Source organism: Ranitomeya imitator, chromosome 1, assembly GCF_032444005.1.
Source record: "Ranitomeya imitator isolate aRanImi1 chromosome 1, aRanImi1.pri, whole genome shotgun sequence".
NCBI classification, from domain to species: Eukaryota; Metazoa; Chordata; class Amphibia; order Anura; family Dendrobatidae; genus Ranitomeya; species Ranitomeya imitator.
The window spans coordinates 1,028,662,594-1,028,680,373 of NC_091282.1; the positions used below are offsets into that span (position 1 = coordinate 1,028,662,594).

At 47.2% G+C, this 17,780-nt stretch overlaps 1 protein-coding gene across 1 annotated transcript in view; it reads right to left on the minus strand.

Moving 5' to 3' along the window:
* The window catches only part of OTUD4 (OTU deubiquitinase 4), a 104,924-nt gene that overhangs the window by 7,849 nt on the left and 79,295 nt on the right, over positions 1-17,780 (minus strand). Inside the window, exons 14-15 of the mRNA XM_069744023.1 lie at positions 15,837-15,993; positions 8,570-8,687 (exon numbers count right to left, since the gene is read on the minus strand). Coding sequence (XP_069600124.1) covers positions 8,570-8,687; positions 15,837-15,993 — 275 coding nt within the window. The remainder of the gene's footprint in view (positions 1-8,569; positions 8,688-15,836; positions 15,994-17,780) is intronic.

Genomic DNA, 17,780 nt, shown 5'->3' on the forward strand with positions numbered 1-17,780 from the left:
GATCAGTCAGAGCAGAGACGCCGGGAAGATGGAGGCGCCGGGACCGGACGCTGGGAGCTGCAATCAAGAGAGGTGAGTATGTGGTTTTTTGTTTTTTTTTATTGCAGCAGCAGCAGCGGCCATGGCACAGATTTATGTGCAGCATCTATGGGGCAGTATGAACGGCACACAGCACTATATGGGGCATCTGTGCAGCATCAGCATCTATGGGGCAATATGAACGGCACACAGCACTATATGAGGCATCTGTGCAGCATCTATGGGGCAGTATGAACGGCACACAGCACTATATGGGGCATCTGTGCAGCATCTATGGGGCAGTATGAACGGCACACAGCACTATATGGGGCATCTGTGCAGCATCTATGGGGCAGTATGAACGGCACACAGCACTATATGGGGCATCTGTGCAGCATCTATGGGGCAATATGAATGGTGCAGAGCACTACATGGCACAGCTATGGGGAAATAATGATCTATTTTTATTTTTGAAATTCACCGGTAAATGCTGCATTTCAACCCTAGGCTTATACTCGAGTCAATAAGTTTTCCCAGTTTTTTGTGGCAAAATTAGGGGGGTCGGCTTATACTCGGGTCGGCTTATACTCGAGTATATACGGTATATAAAAAATTTATATAAAAGTTCAAATCACTCCCGCTCCATCTTCCCGGCGCCTCCATCTTCCCGGCGTCTGCGCTCTGACTGTTCAGGCAGAGGGCGCGATGACGCGTATACTGTGCGCGGCGCCCTCTGCCTGATCAGTCAGAGCAGAGACGCCGGGAAGATGGAGGCGCCGGGACCGGACGCTGGGAGCTGCAATCAAGAGAGGTGAGTATGTGGTTTTTTTTTTTTTTTTATTGCAGCAGCAGCAGCGGCCATGGCACAGATTTATGTGCAGCATCTATGGGGCAGTATGAACGGCACACAGCACTATATGGGGCATCTGTGCAGCATCTATGGGGCAATATGAACGGCACACAGCACTATATGGGGCATCTGTGCAGCATCAGCATCTATGGGGCAATATGAACGGCACACAGCACTATATGGGGCATCTGTGCAGCATCTATGGGGCAGTATGAACGGCACACAGCACTATATGGGGCATCTGTGCAGCATCTATGGGGCAATATGAACGGCACACAGCACTATATGGGGCATCTGTGCAGCATCTATGGGGCAATATGAACGGCACACAGCACTATATGGGGCATCTGTGCAGCATCTATGGGGCAATATGAACGGCACACAGCACTATATGGGGCATCTGTGCAGCATCTATGGGGCAATATGAACGGCACACAGCACTATATGGGGCATCTGTGCAGCATCTATGGGGCAATATGAACGGCACACAGCACTATATGGGGCATCTGTGCAGCATCAGCATCTATGGGGCAATATGAACGGCACACAGCACTATATGGGGCATCTGTGCAGCATCAGCATCTATGGGGCAATATGAACGGCACACAGCACTATATGGGGCATCTGTGCAGCATCTATGGGGCAGTATGAACGGCACACAGCACTATATGGGGCATCTGTGCAGCATCAGCATCTATGGGGCAATATGAACGGCACACAGCACTATATGAGGCATCTGTGCAGCATCTATGGGGCAGTATGAACGGCACACAGCACTATATGGGGCATCTGTGCAGCATCTATGGGGCAGTATGAACGGCACACAGCACTATATGGGGCATCTGTGCAGCATCTATGGGGCAGTATGAACGGCACACAGCACTATATGGGGCATCTGTGCAGCATCTATGGGGCAATATGAATGGTGCAGAGCACTACATGGCACAGCTATGGGGAAATAATGATCTATTTTTATTTTTGAAATTCACCGGTAAATGCTGCATTTCAACCCTAGGCTTATACTCGAGTCAATAAGTTTTCCCAGTTTTTTGTGGCAAAATTAGGGGGGTCGGCTTATACTCGGGTCGGCTTATACTCGAGTATATACGGTATATAAAAAATTTATATAAAAGTTCAAATCACTCCCCTTTCAAAATAAAATAAAATAAATCAAACATACACATTTGGTATTGCCGTGTTTCGCCTGATCTATCAATAAAAAAAGGATTAAATATACTTAGAAATATGGCCACACGAGTGTGTGTGACCTATAACTTATACAAAACTTTAAGGACTAGCAAATTACATGTAAAGGGTCATCTGGTAGTTCAGCTTGTCAGAAACCTAAACACTAGTGATGAGTGAACGTGCTCTGGTAAGGTCTTATCCGAGCATGCTCGGGCGTTGAGTGTCTTCAGCAACATACTTGGACATCTTTTAAACATGTTATTGTAGTGGATTTAGAGATGGCAGTAGTTACCGTAACTAATGACTAGTGGAAACCAAACTATTTATTGGTTCCTTTTAAATACAACAGGTAATCTTCCATTTGTATCCAAATTATGAAAATTGCTTAAATAATAGAATTGAAGCAAGTGACAAAACAGGAGGAAAAGCAACCATAGAAACCAAAAGATCAAACCACTAGGCCCAACATAGGCACAAAACAGGGAGGGTGCTGTGCCTCCCAAAAAAAAGGCTCCAAGAAAAATTTAATGGTGAGTACCAAAAATCCATCTTTCTTTATCAATTCATTGGGGGACAGTTGACCATTGGATGTCCCAAACCAGTCCCAAGGCAGTGAATACAATAAATTCGAAAACTCAGATCGGACGATCGCCATCTGCAAAACCCTTCTTCCCAGGCTGGCATCTGCCTGGGAAGTATGAATTTGGTAAAACCTTGCAAAAGTGTGAAGTGAAGACCAGGTGGCTGACTTGCAAACTTGACATGCAGAGACCTGGTGATGAAAGGCCCAGGAGGCCCCCACCGCTCAGGTGGAGTGAGCCCTTCGGCTCGGAAGGGGTGGTCTGTCCTTGCCTTGATATGCCGCCAAGACTGCAGAACGAATCCAGTGAGCGATGGTAATTTAGAACCTGAAGACCCTTACAACGTCCCTCAGGAATGACAGAGTCAGCGCACCGAAAGGGAGAGGAAGAAGCAAAGTGCTCTGACCAGATCCAGCTTGTGGAGAGACCCTTCCAGGAGATGAACTGGAAAAGTGCAAAGGGAAGGCAGAATAATATCCTCATTGATGTGGAAAAAGGAACCTACTTTCAGAAGGAACCGGTCTGAGAACGACCTTGTCCTGATGAATAATGAGAAAAAGAAAATGACAGGAAAGAGCCGCCAGTTCCAAAACTCAACTGATAGACGTGATAGCCACCAAGAAAGCAACCTTCCAGAAAGAAGGGACTTGCAATGTCCTGAACGGGCTTGAACGGAGTGTGCTGAAGGACGAATAGGACCAAGTTAAGGTCCCATGGATCTATCGGAGGCTGATGAGGTGAAACCAGATGAGCAACACTCTTGAGGAAGGTTTTAACCTGGGGTTGACACGCCAAATCCTTCTGAGACAGAATTGAGAGGGTGGAAACTTGACCCTGCTAAAGGAAAGCTTAGAGTCGAGGCCAGACCAAAGAAAAGCCAGAATGGCTGATAGTGAAAAGGACATGGGGGAAGACTGATTGTCTTCAAACCAGCAGAAATAGGCCCTCCAGGTCCTATGAAAAATACAAGAAGACGCAGGCTCTCGCACTAATCATGGTCTATCCGACCTGAGATGAAAACCCTGCTTCCTCCAGAATGGCGGCCTCAACGTGCATGCCATTTAGCTCAATGAATGAGAATTCTGGTGGAAGAGGGGACCCTGTGAAAGGAAGTCCAAACGGTCGGGAAGTTTCCAAGAGGTTGTCTGTGAGCATGTTTATTAGCTCTGCATACCAGGTCTGTTTGGGCCACTCTGGAGCCACCAGAATTATGGGTCCTCCCTTTGACTTGATCTTCTTGACAACTCTTAAAGGGAGGCGCAGCAAGATATATGGAAGGCGAAAGGGAGACCAAAATAGGACCAGGGCGTCATCACCGATCTTCAGAGGATCCTGGCCACAAAGTGCGGCACCTTAGTTCATCCGAGACACCATTAGATCCACGTCGGGGGTGCCCCACTTCTGACAGATCTGGTTGAACACTTGAATTGAGCAATTACTCGCGCGAGGCGAGAGACTGGCAACATAGAAAGTCGACGGCCCAGTTCTCTACTCCTGGAATGTGAACCGCCGAGATTGCTGTTACATGACCGTATGCCCAGATTAAGATCCTGGATACCTCCGCCAGAACAAAACTGCTGCGTGTTCCATCCTGGTGGTTTATGTACGCCACGGCCGTGACGTTGTACGACTGAATGCAAACTGGATGTCACGCAAAGAGGTCCTGTCAGTGAAGAAGGGAGAGGTAGATTGCCCTAATCTCCAGGAGATTGATTGGCAGGGTAACCTCTCGAGAGTTCCAGAGGCCCTGGGCTGTGTGATGCAGAAAGACTGCTCCCCAACCGAAAAAACTTGCGTCGGTTGTGACAACCTTCCAATGGAGAGGGAGAAAGGATCTCCCAGGACGAAGAAATGAGTAGAGGGTCCACCATGTTAATGACTGATGTACACGAGGGGGCAGTATAATGGGATGATCCAAGGAGACTCCTTGTCATTATGTTGATAAGAGGGCCAGCTGAAGTGGACGGTTGTGGAATTGAGCAACGGGCAAGGCCTCCATGGCCATGACCATCTTCCCCAGGCATGCTCATGCAGAGGCAGAGGGAGTGAGAGGATGGGCGTCTAGATAGCAGACTCCCAGGTGGAGAGCAGCGATTTTCTCTTCCGGGAGAAAGACTTTGGCATGGACGGTATCAAATCACATCCCCGGGAAAGTAATGTGTTGCGTCGGATTCAACGAAGACTTCATCTTGTTGACTATCCATCCGAGCCGGGGCAGAATGTCTACGATAATCTGAACACTCTGCCAACAGTCTCGCAAAGACGGCCCATTGATTAAGATAAGGTAAGTCCAGGTAAGGGATGATGACAATCCACCTGGAGAGCAGAATGGCCATGAAGGATGCCATCACCTTTGTGAACACGCTGGGGGCAGAGGGTAGGCCGAAAGGGAGAGCAGTAAATTGATAATGACTTTCACAATTAATGTATCTGAGAAATCTCTCATGCGGCACACACATGGGGAAGTGGACGTACGCATCCTGAATGTCCGGCGAGCAGAGAAACTACTCAGGTTCCATAGAAGGGATTATGATTCGGAAATTGCAAAGATGCACACGTCAGTTCAGACACTTGAGGTCCAGGATTGGGCGGAGGGAGCTGTCCTTCTTTGGGACAGCGAAAAGATTAGAATAGAAACCGAAAAAACGTTCTTGGGGACGACTCAAGCTCGGAGAGGAAATGGCTTGAAAGAAACCTGGGACCTAAGCTGTAAGTCTTTGCAGGTGGGACATGAAGAACCAGTTCCCAGGGGAGATGAAAACTCTTGTAGCTGAAAGTCACTATTTCTCTGACCCAGATGTTCGTCGACTACCGACAGCCATGCGTCCCCAAAGAAAAGAAGACGGCCACCCACCCTGGGAGGAGTCCCAGGTGGGGATGACCTGTCATGCTGAAGAAAAATCTATTGGATCGGGACCCGGAAGACATAGAGGGACGAACCCTGGGATGCCAGCTAGGGACTGACTTAAATGATGGCTTGCTTCTCTCCCGCTGGGCGGACAGTCCTGCTGGGAAGAGTACCCTGAGGAGAAGAAATTTTGAAAGAGATTGAAGAGAACGTCTTCTTGGAAAAGGGCGCTTGGGTTGTGGAAGGAAGGCGCTCTTACCCCCTGTAGCGTCAGAAATTATCTGTGATCTAGTTTGCTGCCGAAGAGTCTCTCCCCCTAAAAGGGAAGATTAACAGACACTTCTTGGAGGCTGAATCCGCGTTCCAGAACGATTTGGCCACCCACACGGAAGCAAATGCAGGGGAGAGGGATGTGCCAGCAGCCTAGGCAGATTTGGCTAAAGCCTCAGCTTGTCTGTCAGTGGAATCCTGAAGGGATGAGCTATCGGAAAAGGACAAAACCGTCTCGGTGGACATTTGAGAGACAGGCTGATCAACAGCCGGTGACTCAGACTACTTACTGACAGGATCGTTGTGAAAAAGATATAGAATATCCATCTGTGTTTTACCTGAGAACCATTTCTCTGGATGTTCCCAGTGTCTCAGAAAATATCCCTCCAAACTCGATGATTGGAAAACACCCCGGAAGGGCGTTTCACTGTCTGAAAGGTGATGGAGTGATCCTGAGGAGAACCCTCATCTTCCTTAACATTAAGGGTTTGATTAACTGCAGATGTAAGGCTATCCACCATATCATGGATCTTGGTGGTCTGGTGCTTGTCGTGCTTGGAATCTGAAGTGGATTCAGAGTCAGACCCCAGAGACAACTCAGGAGAGGAGGCATGGGCTATCGAGTTTATCCTGGAGGATAAGGAAGGGGATGGAGAGCTGGACGAGGAGCTTGAATATGTCTGCTACTTAGAACTAACTCTTGATCAGCCATTTCGTGGGTGGTGATTGGGTGCATGCGATTTGGGAGGGGGGGGGTGGACACTCCTCAGGCAGTGGGGGGTTACTATGATGCCAGGATGTGGAGGGAGTGCAGGATTGGCGTGACCTGTGGGCCACGGGAAAGACTCCCCAGGTCTGGGCATATGTGCAGGCTTGGGGAATACTGCTGAAGAGGGAGCCTAGCCAGAAAAGAAGTAGCCCGGACAGCGCCTTCCAAGAAGAGTGGTGATCCCTGGACAGCACTGAGCAGGTGATCTGCAGGGAAGTAGCTGTGGCTGAATGCTGACTGGAGCCAGGTGCTGTGGAGGGAAGCACCTTTCTGGTGGCAGGCATCCTGCCAATGAGAGCTCCTGGCAGAAGCAGAGCGCGGCAGCAGAAGAAACTTTGCTGAGTCCAGCTTTCTGTCTCCTGACAGAACAGCATGATGAGGAAGGGGCGGGGCCAATAGGAGAGAGGAGAGGGTGTGTCCGAGCCTCACTGATGATTGGATGGCTAGCCGGAGGGACAGCTGAAAAGAGATGCGCCCTGATTGGAAGGCTGAAATGGGAGACACGTGCCCTGATTGGACCATTTGAAAAGAGCAAAAAGCGCCAAAGGGAAGCCGCACGAAGATCGGGAGGGGAAGAAGGGCGGGCAGAGAAGGAAAAACAGCGCGCTATTACAAGCTTGGCTGGGTGGGAAAATGTGAAAATGGCACCTCTCAGAGCATCGGTAAAATCTCTAATAAACCCTGCCCGCCTGTGAAGGAAGAGGGACAGTACCTGATAGGCGAACCCCAATTCCTTCTTCGCAGTCTTGAGGATGGCATCAGGGCCCCCCTTGAGAAAAGGAAGGGGGCTTCCTGGTATTAATAGGGAGTCTTCCCTTCCCGCACAGTCATGGTCCTTGACTGTGCAAAGAACTATGTAGACCCCTAAGAAGGGGGAAGGTCACCTGGGATAGGGACCACTGTCATCCTCCTGGCCCGCTCCAAGGAGGGGACTGGGTTGGGGAATAAGGCAAGGATCGTCCATCATGAAGCACCCTGGGACACAGTGAAGTGGCAGGAAATAGGGTCCTGCCTGGCGAGACGAGAGTGGACAGTATGGGAATGCCACACTGTTCTTTTGGTCGCACGTAAGTGGGAAGGCAGAGTGAGGAATTACACCCTGCTGCCCTTGAAGCTAAGGCTACGTTCACATTTGCGTTGTTGGGCGCAGCGTCGGCGACGCATACGTCATGCGCCCCTATTTTTAACATGGGGGGCGCATGGACATCCGCCGGTATGCGTTGTACTGCGTTTTACGACGCATGCGTCATATAGACGCACAAGACAGGGCGCAGAGGACGCTACTTGTAGCGTTTTCCCTGCGCCGAAATTCCTGATCTGTAGGATCTTATGACAACGCATGCGTCGCAAAACGCTGCGTTGTGTACATGCGTTGTGTACATGCGTTGTTGGTTGCATCGCCGACGCTGCGCCCAACAACGCAAATGTGAACGTAGCCTAAGAGACAAAAAGGAAAACAACAATGACACCTGCAAGAAAAAAGATCTGGCATAATAGCCAGGTCTGCCTCCTGCAGACACTAAGCTTAAACTGGCAATATTTTTGTCTTTCGGTGGGTGTATACTGCTGAGGAGAAGCTAACTTTTTATGCCTAGTGTCAGCCTCCTAGTGACAGCAGCATACACCTCATTGTTACCAGTGTCCCTCAAAGAAGCGATAACGAAACAGACTTTTATATTCCAAAAACAAATAGTAAAAAAAACCACACATTAACACCAACATAAAATATTTAGAAACCCATATTAGCCCAAATCTCACAACCTGTAGCAGATTCATGATCTCAACTCAAGCGAGAAACCCACACATTTCAAAAAAAAAAAAAAAAAAAGGGATTGTCGACTAATAGAACACACTATTACCCATCCATGATGAAACCCTATAAAAAGATTAACATTTTGAGAGTTAAGGTGAAATTGCAAATTGCTGCAATTTTTTATTAAAGAAGGTATTTTCTGACTATCGCTATTTGTTGTACGTCGAATTGCTGGACACCCACCATATATGTCTGTAGGAAATATGTCAAATATAAAAGTATAGTAACCAACCTTTGTTTTTCTGATCATCTCCTTCAGATTTCCTCCTGGTGCTTTTTTCATTAGTTGGTGCTGGGACCTTTTTCAAGGGTAAAACATCAGACCCCTGTACAGAATCAGTAGTTGAGGCCTTAAACAAAAATATACATAACATTTACCACTTTAGGCAGAAGCAAAAAAAAATATCAGTAGTAGTTTGTATTCGCAAGTGTAGGCTGTGTGGTCGACTCGTATGACTTCTGCTCATCACAAGATTAAATGGGTTGTACAGTTAATAAAAAAAAAAAAAAGTTATCACCTTTCCAGGGTAGGTGACTAATTACTCATCGGTGGGAATCCAAGCCCTGGGACCAATACCGATCGGCAGATCAGATTGCTGGAAAAGGTTGAGTGGCAGCTCCATAGGGAATGAATGAAGTGTAGGTTGAACATGCTTAATGCAGCTACATTTTAACAAGCATAAGTGTATGTGTCCACTGTCTGGATTGACGGTGCTTTGGATGGAGCGGAAAACCCGCTCCGCCCAAAGCGCCGCTAGCTTCTGTACGTGCAGTGATTCCGGATGTGTTCATTGCACACATCCGGAATCGCCGCACCCCATAATTAGGGCCCTGTAATTTACCTTGTTGTGAAGGAGCATCGCCGGAAGGTAAACAGACACACTGCGTTCTAAAAAGACGCGTCGCATGTCCGGAAATGCAGGGCCGCCGGATGCGTGTTCGCACGCATAGTGGTGACTGGATTTCATAAAATCCCCTCCGCTATGCTGTAACATCTGGACGCTGCAGGTTGAACGCTGCGGTTGTACGCAGCGTCCAATCCGCAGCTAATCTGGATGTAATCCGGCCCGTGGACACATACCCTAGCACTTCTCCGTTCTGCTGATCTGTTTGGGGTCAAGTGACTGGACCATTACCTATCAAAAAGTTATGACCTGTCTATTCGTTTTTTTTTTTTTTTTGTTATTAAAAAACACTTATTTGATTGGATGGGTGAAATATGCTAATTTATTGAGACAGGTTTTTTGGGTTATCAGGAGTTGTATGCCAAAATCATCAGTATTAAAACAATAAAAGACCTGACAAATTTCAGTTGGTGGATAATGAATCTATAATATATGAAAGTTTAATTGTAATCATTACATTATGGTAAATAATGAAATTTAACACTATATGCTAATTTTTTTTTTAACCAATCAGTATTTATTGAACATTTTTCACAATAAACAACATATCAGAATGAAAAGGGAAGGTGGGGGGGAGGAAAGGGGGGATCAGGGGAAAAATCCAATGTATACCGTATTAAGGACCACAATGTAATCAATACAAAATACATAAATACAGTGTCACATAGAGGATAGAAGAAATAAACAGAAAACCAAAAAACAAGAGCAGAATTGTAGGAGCAAACAGTTTAAATAAGGGAAAGGGCAGACTGAGATACAAATGGCGAGGACGTCCAAGGGTCCCACCACGAGAGGACCCTAGCTCTTTTCGAAAGACCCCCTGCCATTATGACCTCATAACAAAAATGTAAATCAATCCTGGAGATCAGCTCTGCTCTGGAGGGGGAAACGGAGGTCTTCCAATGCTTCGCGATACATTGCCTAGCAGCCACTAGGATATTAGAAACTATGGGGCGCAGGGGGGCAGGGAGATCGATGAGGGAGATGCCCAGGACAGCGAGTTGGCCACTCAGAACAAGGGGCATACGGATCAGATCCTCAATCAAAGTCTCTACCTCACGCCAGAAGACCCGGACCTGCGGACACGACCACCAGACATGAGAGGAGGACCCAAGGGCGCCACATCCCTTCCAGCAGCGCGGAGAGGTAGCCGGGAAAACCCTCGCCAATCGGGCGGGGGTGAGGTACCAGTGGAGCTGAATTTTTTTCACCTGCTCCAAGTGGCCCAAACAAGACGAGAACCTAGAAGGGTGTACCATAGCAAATTGCCAATCCTCCAGGGAAGCCTCAAAGCCCAACGCTGACTCCCAGGAAGACATAAAAGGAAGTTTGTCAGTAGAACCAAATGAAATGAGGGCTTTATAAATTATGGAGATGCCATGTGGCACAATGCTGGATGGTCTGAAAAATCTATGGGCCGGGTCCTCTGTCAGAGGCGGGGGTGCACCGAATGACCGCCACGGTCTGAGGAAGCTGCGAATCTGCAGGTATTGAAAGAAGTCAGACCCAGTGAGGGAAAATCTCCCTGCAAGGTCCTCAAACGACAAGAGACCGTCCGAGCCGAAAAGGTCCGCCACCCGGTGCACCCCACGCCTCGTCCAGGAGGCAAGAGAAATGTGGGCAATGGCACACTCCACAGCCTGCAAAGAGACATAGTCAAACATGAATGTTAGGAGAGAAGTGCTAAGGAGCGCCCATAGTTTAGATGCGTTCCTAATAGAACGGAGACAGGGGCCCACAGGAGGAACTTGAAGTAGTTGGAGCTCCAAAAGCAATCTAAGCGAGTTTTGGGGAGCAAAATGGGATTCAATCAGAAGCCAGGGCAAACATGAGTTCCCCTCCCACCATATTTTAAGGGGCTCAAGGATCGCCGCCCTGTAATACGCCTGGACCGCAGGAGCTCCCAACCCCCCCGCAGAGTACGGAAGGGACATAATCCGACGCCTGACCCTATGGGGCTTCTTATTCCAGATAAATCGGTCTATCAAAGATTGAAAAGCCGAAATAAACTTCGAGGAGATAAAAAGGGGAAGGCACCGAAAGAGGTATATTATTTTGGGGAGGAATAGCATTTTCGCCGTTTGTATGCGGGCCATCCACGAGAGAGACGCGCTTGATATTTGCTCCATGCCCCTCCTGACCTCCGAAAGAGTTTCTTCGCAATTTACTCGGACTATGTTATCTAGCCTAGTAATCTTGATGCCCAGATATGTAAAGCCCAAGGGAGCCCAAATAAAAGCATATTGAGATTGAATTTGAATCTGAAGGGGGGGGGGAGGAAGAGGGGGAAAATTGTGGATTTGGTGAGATTAAGTTTATAATATGAAACCGCCGAAAACTCAGATAGGATGGTGGTGATTGCAGTCAATGAAGTTAAGGGAGAGGTGCAGGTCAGGACCACGTCGTCGGCATAAAGACCAATTTTATGTTCAGTTCCCCCCACCACAATTCCCCTTATGTCCGCGCACTGCCTGACCATGGTGGCCAAGGGCTCCATGATCAGAGCAAAGATGATAGGGGAGAGGGGGCAGCCTTGACGAGTACCGTTCCTAATAGGAAACGTTCGAGACCCGAATCCCGCCGATCGAACCGACGCGCATGGGTTGGAATACAATGCCATAACCGCTTTGCTAATCTGCCCGGTAAGCCCAAATTTCTCCAATGTGAGCTCGATATAGCCCCAGTGCACTCTGTCAAACGCCTTCTCGGCATCGAGCGACAGGAATACACTGGGGAGACTCCCCCTCTCCACCACATCCAAGAGATCTATCAGTCGTCTGGTGCCATCCCTCGTCTGTCTGCCAGGAACAAACCCAACTTGGTCGGGGTGAATGAGATCAGGAAGGACTGAGAACAATCTATTGGCCCAGACTTTTGCGTAAATCTTAACGTCGCAGTTTAAGAGTGCTATCGGGCGGAAGTTCCCCGGAGATGTTGTGGGTTTCCCTTGTTTGGGGAGAGTCGCAATGGCTGCCTCCAACCCCTCAGCCCTAATACTACCAACCGCCAGCCAATTATTAAAAAGACGCAACAGAAAGGGGGCAAGGACAGGAAAAAACTGAGCATAGTAGGAGAAGGGAAAGCCATCAGGCCCCGGGGAAGAACCCTTATTGGCCTCTCTGATAATCTGCGAGAGTTCAGACTCGACAATGGGGGAATTTAGGAAGGAGAGCTGCTCCTGAGTGACCGAGGGGAGATTAGCCCTCTCCAAAAACGCCAAAATTGACTCCCGCGTAGGTTGAGGAATCCCCAGGTCAGACCCGAGGTCATAAAGCGAGGAATAATAAGAAGCAAACTCCTCCGCAATCTGAATCGGGTTGCGAACCTGGGAGCCGTCAGACCGGAGCAAGAATGGGATCTTGGATTGGGCCTCTCTCTTCCTAACACGTCTAGCCAGAACAGCACCCGCTCGATCCCCCATTGTGTAAAATTTGGCTCTGGTTTTCCTCAGGGCCTTCTCAGCCTTATGGAGGAGGAGATTGCGAACATGTATGCGGGCTTTAGAAAGGTCAGAGAGAAGCGCTGGAGTAGGAGAAAGTTTATGAGCAGATTCCAGGCGAGATAATTCGTCTAAGGCTACCTGAAGTGCCGCATTGTATTTCCTCTTAGCCTTTGCCGCTAGCTTGATGAAGTGACCCCTAATCACCGCCTTGTGGGCGAACCAGAGGGTATCGTCACCAATGTCAGGAGTGTCATTGGAGGCAAAAAATTCTCCCAAGGCCTCCTCTATACATTGGGAATTGGATTGGTCAGCCAGGAGGTGGGCATTAAGGCGCCAACGCGCAGGGGGTCTGATGGCCAAGGGGTCCTTCAGGGTAAGGGACACCGGGGCATGATCCGACCAGGTGATACTGCCAATATCTGCTGCGATGCAGTGAGGGAGAGCCACGTCATTCACCAGCACACAATCGATCCGGCTATAAGAACCGTGTCTGGGAGACAAAAATGTGTAGTCTCTCTCACCGCAGTGCAGGTACCGCCAGACATCATGCAAGTGGAAAGAGTCAGCTAGAGGCCCGACTTCACATCTAGACAGTGAGGAGGCAGAGCAGTCAAGGACTTTGGACATTGGGGCATTGAAGTCACCAGCTATCAGCTTGTGCCCATGTTGAATATCATTAAGAGTTTTGAATACACCCTCCAAAAACTTAAGTTGGCCTACATTAGGGGCATATATCGAGGCAATAGTATATGGGGCATTATTAATGAGACACAACACCACAATGAATCTACCCAATGGATCCGCTATAGATCGAACCAGTTGGAAGGAGTTGGACCTGCTGAAGAAAATGGCTACACCCGCCTTTTTTGACGGGCCATTGGCAAAAAACTGATGCGGGTACAGACCTGATTGCATTCTGGAGTTATCACATTCCAGCAAGTGCGTTTCCTGGAGACATAAAATATCATGACGGGATTTGCTCAACCGACGCCAAACCACAGACCTCTTACCCGGCGAGTTGAGGCCATTAACGTTAATTGAATACAGTGAGATACTCATTGAAAAGGCATAAGAACAGTTTTACAGTCCTCAAACACTGATAACCTGAGCAAAGGCAAAGAAAACATGTGGTCAATATAGCAGGACATAAGAAAGGGCAAAACAGAAACAGGAGAGAAAGAACATAGGGAAACAAACAGGACATACAACAAAAAAACCAGCGGACCAAGGTCCATTCAGGAATATCCTGAGTCCAGAAGGTGAGAATCAAAAAAACTGTTCACCTATGGGGCAAACAAATGCTGCTGGAGCTCTCAAGCGAGAAACCAACGCAGCTTAAAAAAGGAAAAAAAAGAAAAACCAAGTAAATCCGTGCGGGAAAATAGCCAGGAACCAAAGATACAGTAGACTCAGGCCTCCTCCCAGTCCGGTGTGATACGGGCCCTGGGACCTCCGTCAGACCCATGCTTAGGAATGTTCACGGCACTTGAGGAGTCCGGAGTCCCCATTTAGCGAGAGCCGAAGCCGCGTGGGACGGAGTTAGGCAGGTAGTGATTGATCCATCTTTGCGAATGAGCAGCTTCGTCGGAAATCCCCAGCGATACAGGATGCCTTTCTCTCTGAGGATGGCAGTGTAGGGGGCGAAGGTCCTCCGCAGAGCCAAAGTGCCCGGAGAGAGATCCGGAAAGACTGAGATGTTTGCAAATCGTTCAGGAAGCGCTGGGGTTCTCCTTAGGGCCTGTAGGAAGTCCTCCTTTATCTCAAAAAAATGTATGCGCGCCAGCACATCTCTGGGAATGGAGGGCCCCAGGCCAGAGGGTTTAGGGATCCTATGCACGCGGTCTATTATGAAGTCCTTTGGCGCGAACTGCGGTAAGGCTGCCGCCATAAAGTCCTGCAGGAATGGCTTCAAATCCCCTGCCAGGACAGATTCCTCGATGCCTCTCAGTTTAACGTTATTTCTCCTGGACCTATCTTCCAGGTCCAGGGCTTTAGCGTGGGTTTTAGCAGCTAGGGTTTGCAGGGATTCATGTGCGTCCCAGAGCTCATTATGAGAGGAGACCAGTTCCGCCATCTTGCGCTCCAGGCGGTCCGTGCGGTTGCCCAGCTCTGCCACCTCTCCTTTTAGCTCAGCCAGCATAGAACGCAAGTCCTCTTGGATGGAGGATCTAAGGTCCCCAAGCAGTCCTTTAAGGAGAGATGCGGTCACCGGGCCATCAGCTGCGTCAGACGCCGAGCCGCCTGAATTTAACGCTGCTCCGCCAAAATGCAACGCTGCTGCGTCCGAATGTAGCGCTGTTCCATCTGGATGCGACGCCGCAGCGCCGGACCGCGACGCCTGAGCGTTGCGTTGTGAGGAGCGGGAAGCCCTGGGGGAGGACGGCACCATCTTGGATTCCGGCGGTGGCTGCGGGGTGGCTGCAAAGAAGTCGGGAATTCTCCTAGGGGGATCGCGGTTGGACGCTCTGGATTTCCCCATGCACTCACCGACGCTCCGGGAGCCAGCACCGATGTCGTGAAGACAGAAGAGGACACCTGAGAGGTAGAAGTGTGCCGCTTTGAGGTTCCTGGCTGAGGAGCTCCCACTCTGTGCGACCTACTCCATCAGCAGATAGGCCACGCCCCCTGTCTATTCGTTTTCAACGGAGAATCCCTTTAATGACCTTCGAGCTTTAGTTCCTGGTCAATGATGCCCGTTTATCATCTAATCACTTCTTTGCTGCCAACAATAATGTATAGAGTATATGAACCCCCACAGATCATTGTTACATGTATGTAAAGTAAAGGCAAGCAGATTTTCACCAAACGTTTGTGCAAGATGCTGAAGAATAACAAAGATGGGGTTTTATTTTGTTTTCTCTGGCAGAAATGCATGTACTTCAGTGTTTTATTACAGCTGGGTTACTGAGCAAACGGGAAGTCTCAAAAACAACAACTGCAGTAGAAAAACATGACTAAAAAAATTTAAAAAAATATATATTTTTTTACCCAAATTAGCGAATTCGAGTAGAACTGCTGCTGAAAATCTACAACATGAAAAAGCTGCACTTAGCCTTAAACTGTTGGTAAATATTTGACCAATAAACTACAAAGCTTCTTATAGCTTATATTTGTTCACAACAAGAAAGATGCAATAAGCAGAAAGAACGTACAGAGAGTGCTGGAAATGCATCGGTGTCTCGGTTTTGCATTTCATACAAAGACTTGGATTCCTCGATCACTTGTCTCTCCCTACGCTCCTCTGGGGTTAGACCAAAGTGGACATTCTCGCGTTTGAAATAACTGGATTCCTCACTTTGCTCAAGCTTCCTGTAAAAAGAAGACAAAGAAGTCAAGAAGTCCAAGTCTCTTCTCAAGTCACATATTACGACAACTTCTGTTACATGTCCCGGATTGTAATAACCATGCAATAAAACAATTTTCAATTTCAAAACCATTTTGTAACTGTTTAGAAATATTTATTTCAGTTTGATTGACAGTTCCCTCTGCACCGATGCAGGGAAGGCTGTCAATCAATGTGCCGGGAGTGATTATGGCAGCTACTCACAGCATAGTGAGCGGTGAGTAACCACTCCTTGCATGCCCTTCTGGCTGAAAGCAATACAAGTTCCTTTCCTCCTGGTAGCTTTGGGTGCCATTACATATTTTATTCCTTTTAGCTTTCACAGGCTCTTGTTTCCCTGCAAATTCAACTTTAATGTGATCTGTGGTCAGAGAGGAGCTCAGATAAGGACTAGAACAGTGAAAATCTCTGTCAGAATGAGATCGTTGGCAGATTCTCGGTTAGTTCATCCTGCAGCCAGCAATACACAGTAGCATAGAGACTATAAAATGCAAATTGGGCAACATTTTTAATGAAACCCAATTGCAAAAACATTTTTGCACTCCAAATACATGCATTTAAGTCTAAAAAAAAATTACCCAAAAGGAGGACAATCACATTTAGGCTATGTGCACACGTTCAGGATTTCATGCAGAAATTTCCTGAGAAAAACCTGAAATTTTCTGCAAGAAATCAGCATGCGTTTTTTCCGCATTTTTAGTGTGTGTTTTTTGCGCATTTTTCCGGACATTTCCCAATGCATTATATAGTGGGAAATCCGCAAAATTAATGAACATGCTGCGTTTTTTACCGCAATGCGTTTTTTTTCGCGGAAAAAAACGCATCATGTGCACAAAAATTGCGGAATTCATTCTAAATGATGGGATGTATAATATATGCTGTTTTTTTTGCGGTTTTATAGCGTTTTTATAGCGAAAAAAACACGAAAAATCAGCAACGTGTGCACACAGCCTAAGTCTATAGTGTAACTATGTAATGCTCCACATATCCACATATCTTTACCAGAAATGTACTACTGTTTACCCATGTACAAAGCAACTTGCTATATTATACCTACCAAAGGAAAAAATCAAGTCCAAATAGCCAAATAAAATTACACCAAAATTTCAACAAAAAATAGTAACACAAAAACAAATTATAAGCAAAAAATTTACAACTTATACAGTACATGGGTTTTTAAAATCACTAGGTGATTAAATCCACAGGTGTAGAAATGGGGCAGAAGAAAAAAAAAAATATGTGTACGCATGGGGTGCAACAACAGGGCATGTGGTCTGTTATAATGGACTAGATGGTGGCCCGATTCTAACGCATCGGGTATTCTGGAATATGTATGTATGTATGTATGTATGTATGTATGTATGTATGTATGTATGTATGTGTATATATATATATATATATATATATATATATATATATATATATATATATATATATATATATATATATATATATATATATATATATATATATATATATATATATATATATATAGCAGCCACATAGTATATAGCACAGGCCACGACATATTCTAGAATACCCGATGCGTTAATACAGGCCACGCAGTATATAACACAGCCCAAACAGTATATAACACTGCCCACGTACTATATAACACAACCCACGCAGTATATAACATTGCCCACACAGTATATAATATTGCCCACATAGTATATAACACTGCCCACGTAGTATATAACACTGCCCACGTAGTATATAGCAGCCATGTAGTATATAACGCAACTTACGCAGT